Source organism: Typopeltis vanoorti, chromosome 4 (genome assembly GCF_054136105.1).
Source record: "Typopeltis vanoorti isolate ZY-2024b chromosome 4, IOZ_Tvanoo_1.0, whole genome shotgun sequence".
Lineage (NCBI taxonomy): Eukaryota > Metazoa > Arthropoda > Arachnida > Uropygi > Thelyphonidae > Typopeltis > Typopeltis vanoorti.
This window is the reverse complement of record NC_143552.1, coordinates 92061221-92073524: the sequence shown is the minus strand read 5'-3', so window position 1 is coordinate 92073524 and position 12304 is coordinate 92061221. Positions and strand designations below refer to the sequence as shown.

The following is a 12304-nucleotide window of genomic DNA, read 5'->3' as shown; positions in this document are numbered from 1 at the left end:
AGAAGGTATAAAAGGGGGTTTGCCCCCTTTCGAGGGGGCTTTTTCTTCTCGAGGTCTGTAGTCTACTAGGGATTTTCTTGTGGAGTCGGAGAGAGTTCGAGTTCGGGATCTTATTAATAGCATGTAGCTATTCACTGCCATCGTTTCAAGATATATGTTAAGGCATGTAACAGAAGTTCAAAGTCCACTAACGAAAACTTCAGGTGAATTGCGTAGTCTATGGCAAATTGTCTACGTGCTGAACGGCATGTGCTCGATGTTTTCCAGGAAGATGCAGCACGTGCACAGAGTTCTCCAGGAAGACACGAATAGAATATACGACACGTGCGCAAAAGACGGTGCCGAGGGTAGAAGGTATAAAAGGGAGTTTGCCCCCTTTCGAGGGGGCTTTTTCTTCTTGAGGTCTGTACGACACGTGCGCAAAAGACGGTGCCGAGGGTAGAAGGTATAAAAGGGGGTTTGCCCCCTTTCGAGGGGGCTTTTTCTTCTTGAGGTCTGTAGTCTACTAGGGATTTTCTTGTGGAGTCGGAGAGAGTTCGAGTTCGGGATCTTATTAATAGCATGTAGCTATTCACTGCCATCGTTTCAAGATGTAATACGGAAGGATTCGACGAGGAGATAATCGGCACCATTCCGAGCAAGCTTGAAGGAACTGACTGCCATATACGTCCACATGGATCAGTTCGAGCCATGCTGTTTCTAGTCCATAATGGGAAAGAAAGGCAGAACAATGAAGTCCAAGCCTAGCCTGTGAGACAATCATCTAGAAGAAGACTGGACATTTCGTGGGACAAAGTAAGGATAAGATGACAGAATGAATATACTTCCAGAAATATGGTAATGTTAAAACCTTTTGTAATTCTTTGTTAAGAAAGAGATGAATATTGTAATATAGAAGAAAAGAGATGTTATGTTTCAGAACTCTATACTTGTAGGAAAAGGACTTTAGCGAATATTGGATAGCAGTGTTTTAAGTCTTAGAGCTATTTCTCAAGTAATTAATTGAATGAATTGTAGTTTGAATTGTTATGAGTAATGATCTATAAAGTTACCACTGCGATTGTCTTGAGAGTATGTGTAGACTAGTAAGGATATTTAGAAGATGCAAACAAAACTTTGTGCTGTGAAATTAACCTATGATTGGATATGTTTTTTGAATTACAGTTGCTATGTTTAACTTTATAACTTAGGATACCTCCATTCCAATTGAGTATATTCTTGTAAATGTGTGATCTTAGGAATTTAATAAATGTATCTTGAATATCTTAACCTGTTTTGTGCCTTGAATGAATCCAATGCACCGCTTGCTAATATCTGAATCTGAGCGGGAAAGAATTATATGACAGAAACCATAACTGCAAACTAAAGTATTTTAAGAGAGATAGATAAAATTGAGATAAAGAACAACTAATATATTTTCTGAAGGTTACTCCTTGGTTAAGAGGAATTTCTAACCTAGGGATCTGGCTGGTGCAGCTTGATCAAATAAACATTGCCAGAACCTGATTAAGAGATGACTCCAGACTGTTATTGCTGAGGATCGGACTCTATTCAGAAGTCTACCCTTTGTCAATTATTTAATATACTTAATCATTCTAAGAAACGGCCAATTATGTGGATAGATTTTACTGTAGATGAGAGAGTACAATGTTCTGATATTTGCGTGTGTATAGATCATAGAATTATATAGTTAAAGTGATAACACTACACAGTGATAATTTAAATAAGTGATATAAGTAGGCGAGCACAATAAAGTATAAAATAAAGAAATGTCACGACATAACAACAGGAAATGGTCAGTTTCAATCTGACAAATTTACAGTCTACTTTTACAGAAATGACATTGTTAGAAGAAGGGGAGTTGCCTTCATTGCAAAGAACCCGGTGGCTAGATGTGTTGAGAATCACAGAACATATAATGATCTTATAATAACCATCCAAACACCCAGGAGAATACCATCCTTAGTTCCATGTATCAGTTGCTAAATGCAAAGGATATTAGCAGTGCACAAAAAGGTTTGAAAAGATGCTTAAATGATGAGCTATCTGAAAGTGACCTTGGAGTTTGATAGTTGGTTCGTGGATTTATGGTTTATTGGCATAAGGATATCAAAGGTTACAAGCAATACAAAAGAAACATAAACAGTCATAAAGAGATAAATCAGCAATTAATGTATATGTACAAAGAACTAAGTTCAGCAATGCAGTACCTAGATATAAATAGAATTTTTAATCAAATGTGCTTATATGAATTAATTCTTTGTAAACAGTTAAAAACGGTGTGCAGTTTGTTCAAGTCTAATAACATCTACCTGATAGTATATATATCTTGGCCAGAAAAAAATTCATTCATCCCTCACATGAAGTGCAGACATTCCCTGGGAATATTATTATTATTATTATTATTACCTAAGACCCCACAGAGTCAGAGACTCATCTAGGAGGTCCTTTTGTCATACACACAGTTCATCATACCATGCCTTAAACACACTCAAATTCTCTGCAGACACCACACTCTCAGGCAAGGCATTCACAACTCTGCATGCAAAAAACCTGCCTCTCACTCCCTTGTTCACATTTTGCTTTATACAGCTTCCAGGGATGACCTACTGTTCTCTCCTGATCTCTCACCTTTTTCTGTAAAACCTCTTCAACACTGATTCTATAATAACCCCTTACTAACTAATAGGTCTCCATCATATTACCCCCCCTTTTCCTCCTATCCACTAGACTGTAGATTGCATCTTCTCAACCTTTCCTCATATTAGACATTCCAGAGAGCAGAAACTACCTTAGTCAGTTGCCTCTGGACCCTTTCCAACATTTGTTCATTCTTTTGAAAACCAGATGACCAAATCTGTGCACAGTAGTCCATGTGCAGCCTAATCAAAGCCTTAAAAAATGGAACAAGAATCTCTTTACTTCTACAAGTCAGTGTCCTCCACATCCTTCCCAGAATTTGTTGTGTTGTCCTCACAATTTTGGAAATGTGTTCTCTAAATTTTAGATCCTTATTCACCATCTCCCATAGATATCTTATTTCCTCCACCTTCAACAATATATCCCCACCAAGCATAAATTCTACATCCCATCTTTGTTTCCCAAAATTTAAAACCTTACATTTGGTAACATTCAAATGGCATCCCCACTCCTACCCATTCACTCAATCTATTCAAGTCTTCTTATAAGGCCACAACATCTTTCTACTCTTCATAATTTATCCCAGCTTTGCATCATCTGTAAACCACTAATATCCCCATCCAAATCTTTGCCAATATCATTAGTATACAGATTGAACAGCAATTGAGGCACACCACTAGTGACTTTCCTCTTCCAGGATATTGCTCCCCTATATACCAAACAGTCAGACTATGTTTCACATTTCTTGCACATAGGTGGGTCATCCCCCCCCCTCCCTCAGTAAATAAGAATGTGTAAAATGACTGTGATTTGTGTGGAGCCTAGGAAGAATAATTTCCTCTCTTCTGTTTCTATATTGCTAAACTGAAAATGCTTATTTCAGGCATAGTCTCATGCAATTTATTTGTCACTGTTTCCACGATAACTGCCATTTGATAAGCCATTTGTTTGTAGCCTGTATGTGGGATGGTTGAACAGTATGCTGGAAAGTATGAGCTGATCTAGCAGCTAAATCAAGTCAAATAATTCCAGTATGACCTGGAAATCCAGCAAATAGTGAACATTTAAATTATACATTTTTGGGCGTTTTATAACAGAAATACAATTTTATTAATACAGACCAGTTTACAATAAAACATTTATTAAAACCTACCAGTTTCGCCAGCAAACTGTCTGGCTTTTTCAAGGCATTACGGAGATATGAAAGTTAGTAAATGCAAATTAAAAGGAACATAAAAAACGTTGTAAACCAAACTAGTAGCTATGGTTACACGTTTTGCGTGACAGAGATGACTTATTGTTCTTATTCATTATCACGCATGCGTGTTTGTTGTAGACTTGTAATGTGATTAATGGCTAGCTGTAGTTCAGATTGATTGAGAGAGAGGATCAAGTTTTTCCATGAACTGTTTAGAATTACACCCTGATTTCTGTTGAGGTTTCCACCGGTTATTAATACTATTGTGGCTTCCTTAAATACACGATGCCTGTAGTCGTCATCAAGATATGGCATGGAGCTGTTTTTGCCAATCTATCGTGTGGTTAGACGTGCAGAAATGATGTGCTAAGCTGGAAGAGATGCTTCTGTTGTGGTTTAAATCACCAACATGTTCTTTTTGTCTAATTTCTAAACTTCGTGAAGTTTGTCCGATGTAGGCAAGACCACAGGAGCAGGGAATGTAATATACTCCTGGATATTTGTAGAACGGAACTTTATCTTTTGGAGATCCTAAAACTTGTCTGATGTTGGTGGTTGGTTTGAAGACCACTCTGATGTTGTGGGCTCTTAGTATTCTTGCTATTTGATAAGAAATTGACTTGATGAAAGGTATCACTACAGTAGAAATGTGCTGACAGTGGGATTCTTCTTGTCTGGGGTTGTCATTGTATAGATATTTTTTGATGATGTTTTGAGGATATCCATTTTGTGATAATGTGTTGGCTATTAGTGAGAGTTCATTCTGTGTATCCTCTTCTGATATAAACTTTTTGGCTCTATGTTTCAACATGTGGATAATACTCAGTTTGTGTGTCTTGTGATGGGTTGAAGTTTAATGAAGATATCTTCAAGTATCTGTGGGCTTTCTGTAAATGGATAATTTGACACTGTTAGGTTGTTTTTTTATCAAGATATCTAAAAAATGCAGTTGGTTGTTGTTTTCTACTTCCAGAGTGAATTTTATCTTGCTATGTATTGAGTTGATTTTATCCACAAATGATTTTAGGTTGTCTAAGCTGTCTTGCCATATGACGTTCATAGTGTTTCTGAAGGGAGTTGAGGATGTTTTGCATTTCAATCAAGACAGATTTAGATAGTCCTTTTCTTCATGGAATTGGGTGAACTGTCTGATGAAGAATGAAGCTGAAGGACACATGCTAAGTGCTGTTGCATTCTTATTTTAAAATTCCTTTCTTCTGCTTGTTTCTGCATTTTGTGTTACTTTGCTATGAACAAGCTTATCTCTTGATACAGGTCTTTTAGCTTTTTTCTGTTGAGGAAAGCATGCTCCTTCCCCAATTCAATCATATTATCTTTTGCTGATGCTTTGAATTTCAACTACATATCCCAGTTTTGCTGAAAAGCTCAATGGGAAATCTGGTGGAAGTCACCTTGGACATGAACTGATCTCTACTCATTCCATGAAGTGGAATTTAAGGGGAACTGGATTATGATCTGACATCAAAATATTTAATCTGAATTACTCTGCATATGAGAGAAGAGAAAATATAAATTTGATGAAGCTTGGAAAACCAATAGCTTGATTTATATAGGTGTAAGCTTTGTGATCAGGGTTATAAAACCTCCATATGTCTGCTACTTAAGCATTGTCAACACCTACTTTTAACTGTATCCTACTTTTCCACTTCTGGGGTTCACTTATTATTTTGTCTAATATGGAACTTTCAATACAGTTTTAGTCCCTGCATGGAACTGTATTGAAAATCATTGAAGCATCATACAGCTCTGGATGCAGTTCATGGAAATATTGCTACCATTATTCAGTCCTATGGAAAGAATCATATGCATTCATAAACTTGATCACACAATCTAAATATTTCCAGTGTATTGTCAAGATTCATGCCTCCACTTCTTCCTTTTTTTTATATTACAGAAAGAACTGATGAGTGGGCAAGAATAAGAATCTTACCCAAGCTTAGGCCTGTCAAAGTTCCAAAAGACAGAAGTAGATATATCTGTCTGTCATGGATCTTATATCTTTATATCTACAACTGTATGTTGACTGCAAGAGACATACATCTGCAGATATAAAAGATAAAAAAAAGCAATCTGATATTAGGACACAGCATTAGTTTCCATATAGTTTTTTGTTTAACTGGAATACAGAATCCTCACGCAAAAAATTTAAAGTGGCAACACAGAAGGAAGATGATATGATTAGTGCAGTGTAGCTGGTACGTCTTTAACTTTAGATTTTGAATGAATCCAATAAGGTCTTCAATTTGTGAAGAAGCAATTGTGTACCCTGCTTCCTATATATTTTTTTTCTTTTTGCAGTTGCTTCCCATTATTTCAATTTCATTGCTATTACACTTGATTTGGAAGCTGGCTATTTTTTATTTTTTCCATACGGATGGTATTTATATTAAGAGAGCTATCCATCAGTATACTTTAAATTTTTTTAATGGACTGTTTCAGCTTTCTCTTTTCAACTTGAAATGCTTTTCCTCAAAGTCCATAAATTCTGCTTAGTCCGAGAAGTCTTCATTTGATAATCCACTAGCTTCTCCATCTTTAAATTTTTAGCACTTTTTTTTTCCTTTTGGATTTTGTTCCTTTTTTTTTTTTTTAACATCAGTTTATTAGTGACCATTACTTAGGTATCATCTGTGGAAGCTGGAGTTGCAGAGAGTAGTAGAAGTTGTATTTTCATATAGAAGTAGGAAAGTGGTGGAGCACCTTGATTAACATTACATATTTATATAGAAGAAAACTGCTTCATTATTCAAAATTAGCTATTTGAATAATAATAATAAAAAATATTCCTATGTAACATTTATTTCAATTTAAGGTTTTCAGTTATTATTCCAACTTTCTTCTTACCTTCTGTTCCTGAGCTTGAGCCTTAACCACTTTATAATCAGCTGATGGTGTTTTTTGATTAGAAACCATATCTTCTGTATCTTCTAGCCATTTCTGAACACCAGAAAGTGCTTCTTTAAATTTCCCAGACTGAAGAAGTGCAACATCTAAATGCTTCTCTCTGTCATTCAACTAAAATGGGAGCACCAGCAAAAATAAACATTAGTTACTAAGCAACATATTCCCACTCTTATACTGTATGATACATGATACACATGTCAGCCAGAAAAGAGTACAGAAATTAATTTTTGTAACTGAAACTTGGAAATATATAGTTTCTAGAAGATGAAATTTCTTGTGGCACTGTAATTATATTAACACTCAAGACAGCTAATTGATTATAAATATATATATGGTTTTTTTTTTAAAAAATAAATTTTATATATATATATAACATGTAAGAAATCATACATGTTAATCAATGTGTATATATATATATATATATATATATATATATATATATATATATATATATATATATATATATATATATGCCCATTGATTAACATGGCTTTTTAAAAAAACTGCATGCAGTATTTTTTAAATGGGATTTCTAAGAGAAATCTTCTTACTAAATAGCTTAAGGAAATTACAACATACAATAGAATACACATTAAAATAAATTTTATTAAACTTACAATATTTCGGCAACGTCACGTTGCCATTTTCACAGGACCTTAAAAAAAGACACGTGCACGTAAGCACAACACACAGTAAATGAGGACAAAGCAGGAAGCTATTTTTTCTCCTAAAAGTCCTGAGGGTGCCCCCTAGCAGGCAATGTTAGTATTCTTGGCCGATTGGGCTGAAGGTCTTCTGATGTAGGTTTCCCAAATTTGGGGCAGTCTCATGCAACCAAATTTGTTGAGGTATGGATTGTTTCTTAGAGGCTGATTCCATGAATAGCCTTTCGTATTTGAATTTACTACAGTGTATTATCGTGGCTTTCTTCCACCGTATTCTATGACGGATATCCAGCGCATGGTCTGCAAGACCAGAGTGGCTGTATTGGTGAAACCGAATGTAGTCCTTGTGTTCTGAAATTATGATATTAGCTGTCCTGCCTGTCTGGCCAAAGTAGGACAGCTTAGAGCTGCAAGGGACCTGGTATACACCAGGTAGGTCTGGGGGGGGGGGGGGGGGAAGAAGGTTGGTCTTTAGTGGAGCGGAAAAGGGATGCCAATTTTTTATATGGTCTGTAACGTTGTAACAAGAAGTTAAGTCATGTTTTTTTAGGATTTTTGTAATTTTTTCCAAGGTGCCTCAGATATAGAGAATGGTGATGGATTTAGAGTAATCCTTATTGTAAAGAGTGGGAGGGATTGTGGTTTATTGGTTTCAATATTTTTTGGATTTTTTTGGGGGGTAGCCATTGGCTAAGAAAGTGTTGAGAATGTGGTTTAGTTCTGTGGTTAGGGCATTGTCATTTGAACAGATAAGTTTAGCCCTGTTGGTAGTGCCAGGAGATACCAGGCAGAAGCATGACTGCTTCTGCCTGGTATCTCCAGCTCTGGGCCTGGCTCCCACTGAAGAGACCTCAATAAAGGTCGAAACTAGTCTGGGTAGATGGCCAATCCCTTTAATGCATAACAGTATACATATCCACATAGGAAATGTGTTTTGCATTATGGGAGATACTGGGTTAGAAGTGCCTGGTAGCTTGCTCCACCTTTGCCACGAGTTGCCTTGGTGTTGCACTACTTACTGGATAAGATAGTACAACACTATATTTAGTCCTGAAGATATTTTCAGGCGCAAACTTTGTTTGCTCTCACTGGGATAAAGGATTAAACTAAATCTATTATAGTCTAACCTAGTGATAAATAAATTTTCAAGTATTAAATTAGTTTGTTTAGTTATAAAATATCCTGTGATCACAATGCTTTCTCACTCTCTTGAAATTTCCTGCTGCTCTTTCTCTGCAATAATGGAACAGTTTTTAAAAATCAGTGGATCAGCATATTCACCCATTAAATATTAAACTGTTGCTAATTATTGTTTGGACATCTATAAAACTTTCATCATTCTTATGATTTTTCAGAAGTCATCCCTGATATCCTGTGCATCCCTGTGCACAGGATATCAGGAATAATTATTTATTCCTGATAAATTATAAGAATATAAGATAAGAAATAATTTAAAAAGAGAAACTTTTTTAAACTTTCTCTTTTTAAATTATTATTATGTAGTGTTCTTGAAGGACTCAAGGATTCATTGAAAGAAGTCCTGTTACAGGTCCCACAGTACCTAAATACCTATCGTGTGCTTCTTTAAATATATATATATATATATATACAGGGTGTTCGGGATAAATTTGACAGTTTCGTAAGGAAAAAGAAAATCTTCTTTGTATCTATTAAATTTAATGAATTGACAAAAAAACATTACAGGCAGAGTTAATTACAATACTATCAACAAGATTTACTCAAAATAACCACCATTAGCATCGATCACAGCTTCAATTCTGCTTCGGAACCTCGAACAAGCTGATGCTACAGTCTCCCTGGGAAGGGCCGCAAAAACTGTTTTAATTTTATCCATTAACTGGGCTTTTGTATTACTGGAAGTGCGATTGGTGTCTTTTTCAACTGCGCCCCATACAAAATAATCCATGGGGTTAAGGTCTGGGGAGTTTGGAGGCCAAACATTTGGACTGGTGAAGTCGTAGAAATTTTCAGACAACCATTTTTGACTTTTCCCAGAGGTGTGGCAAGGGGCTGAATCCTGCTGCCATACATACGGCCTACCATTGGCTACCCTTGTTATCCAGGGCTTGACTACAGTTAGCAACTCCACGAACAAAGCCCGAATTCCAATGCCAGGGTTCTTCAACACCTGTTCCTGCAGATTTGCGAGGAATTCTGCTGTACGAACGCAATCAGATCATCTGCTAGGGATCTTTCTTCTTGCTACATCCTCGTAGTCACCATTGCAAGTCTCTAGTTCATGCCTGATTGTTTTTACTGTATTCAGGGAGCATTGGGCAGCAGTCGTAATATCCTTATTTTGATGGCGGGCACGAATCATCATGATACAAGTTATTCTCTTCCGTGATTCAGGTGGGTTCCAGCTATCCATCCTTTCTGACATCTTGTATATGAATGAAGAAGGGTCCAAACTTTTAAATGAAGAGAAGTGTGTGTTAATACATGTAACTTACGGAAAAATATAATTAATTATAAATATGTCAAATTTATCCCGAACACCCTGTAAATGTTATACACATTACTAACACTAGACATCTAAAATGAAAAGATAATCTGAAAAAGAAATTCATATTTATTTACAAGTATAATGATTCATGCACTGATAATGAAGAAGCAGCAGCAATATGATTGCTTTATGGTAGCCTAGTACAATCAATATGATTGTTTCACAGTAACCTAGCCTATACATTAATGAATGAATCATTATAAATTGTTTATTTCATGTAGTTATGATTTAATACTGCATCTTTAAGTCTGATTACATTTCTCTTGACTGCGAATGGCCATGTACAGTCGCTAAGTGTTTGTGTGCATAAGTTTTAACAAATTTAACTTTTTTTTTATAATAGATTTGTGTATATTTTATGGCGTAACTGATAAAATAGACTAGTATCTAAATATATTTTATGCCTTCATGACATATATAATGTTTTCTTTTTTCGATATATCTAAGCTATGTGGTTCATCTTTGAATTTTTTCGAATTGTCGAAATCTCCAAAACATTTAAAATATATTTATTTAAAAAACTTGCATATAAGTGGAATCATCAGATCAAACCTGCATTCTTCAAGGGTCAACTGCATATATATATTTTTTATACTTGAGAAAATCAATGGAACCTCCAAGAAAACATACTGTCCATTTAAAACCAAATATTTCACATGAAGTGCAGAGGCCAGGTTGTGCACAGAACTTAAGTGTGTGCTAATTTGGATGTACATATTTTGCAAATTACAGTGGTTACTTTGACCACTTAGAAGACAATGCTGAAGATGTGTGAGGCACAGAAATCATACAGTCCACAAAGCCTTAGTTTCTTCAACAATAATTCGAAAACAACTCAACTCAACAAGGTGGCAAAAAAGGTGGCAAACCTTTTGGCAACTCCTATAAGTAAAGATGACCTTGCTACTGCTTCTGCCTGGTATCTCCAACTCTGGGCCTGGCTCCCACTGAAGAGACCTCAATAAAGGTCAAAACTAGTCTGGGTAGTGGCCAATCTCTTAATGCATAACAGTATACATATCCACAAGAAGATGTGTTTTGCATTATGGGAGATACTGGGATAGGAGTGTTTGTAGCTTGCTCCACCTTTGCTACGAGTTGCCTTGGTGTTGCACTACTTAACGAGGCAAGATAGTACAACACTATATTCAGTCCTGAAGATATTTTCAGGTGCAAACTTTGTTTGCTCTCACTGGGATAAAGAATTAAATTAAATTTATTATTATCAACACAACAAATCTATCAATATGTCACAGCTAATTAGCAGTGCAGAAAGTATAGTTTCTGTAACATTGGTTGATTAGTTTCTGATTTATTAGCAAGACAGCAAATCATACTGCCATTCATAACATCATCTGAGTACACAAGGCAATAAAAAATAATAATTATTATTAAAAGTTTTTTTCACATGGTTATACTATAAATTAAAGATACCAAGAAATTATATTCTTGGTTTAATCTTTTATCCAAGTGCATGCTAACAAAATTTGTGCATGAAGTGTATTCACAGCTGGACTTCTCATATACAGAGGCTAATGACTTCACATGTCCTTAATATTTCATATAGCAAAACACACCTCTTTTTGAACATGTATAATGCTATGCATTAGGGGAAGGGCCATTACTCATACCAGTATTGACCTATATTGAGGTATGTTAAACTGCAAGGATACTTTCCGAAAACTGTAAGTGATTTACAAGAACACTCTAATGACTCCAGGACAGAAAACTCAGTAGTGGTGGCTCCACTGAATGATAGGCAAAAACCTGTCTTTGAGCAGAGCCCCTGTGCTTCCCCTGGAAGCGAGAGCAAACTCAAAGATGAACATCATCATATGTCATCAATGGGAACCAGAACAAGAAATACTAAGATTGAAGTTATGCAGACATCATATATTTCCCACATGCAAGTAGTCAGAAGGTGTCACACCTTATTATTAAAATATTATGGATTAGAGATAGATGTTGAAAGTTTTTCACTTGGTTATACTATAAATTAAATATGCCAATAAATTATATTATTGGCTTAATGCTTTATCCAAGTGTAGTCAAACAAAGTTTGCATGTGAAGTATCTTCATACTGAGCAACTTGTATATAGAGGCTAATGATCCAGAGTATTTTAATAAGGTGATACACCTTTTCACTACTTGTATATGGAAATATATGACTTCTGCATTATTTCAATCTTGATATCTCTACTGGGTATGGCTCACACTGATGAGACCTCAATAAAGGTTGAAACGGGTCTGGGTAGTAACTCTTCCCATAATGTAAAGTATTATAGATGTCTGAAAGGAGGTGTGCTTTGCATTACAAGATATTAAGGCAAGTGAAGTCAATGGCCTCT

At 35.7% G+C, this 12304-nt stretch overlaps 1 protein-coding gene across 1 annotated transcript in view; it reads right to left on the bottom strand.

Annotated features, from left to right (window-relative positions):
* LOC150107495 (uncharacterized) overlaps positions 1–12304 on the bottom strand; it is a 1121546-nt gene that overhangs the window by 405235 nt on the left and 704007 nt on the right. Inside the window, exon 53 of the mRNA XM_090392112.1 lies at positions 6704–6874. Coding sequence (XP_090248238.1) covers positions 6704–6874 — 171 coding nt within the window. The remainder of the gene's footprint in view (positions 1–6703; positions 6875–12304) is intronic.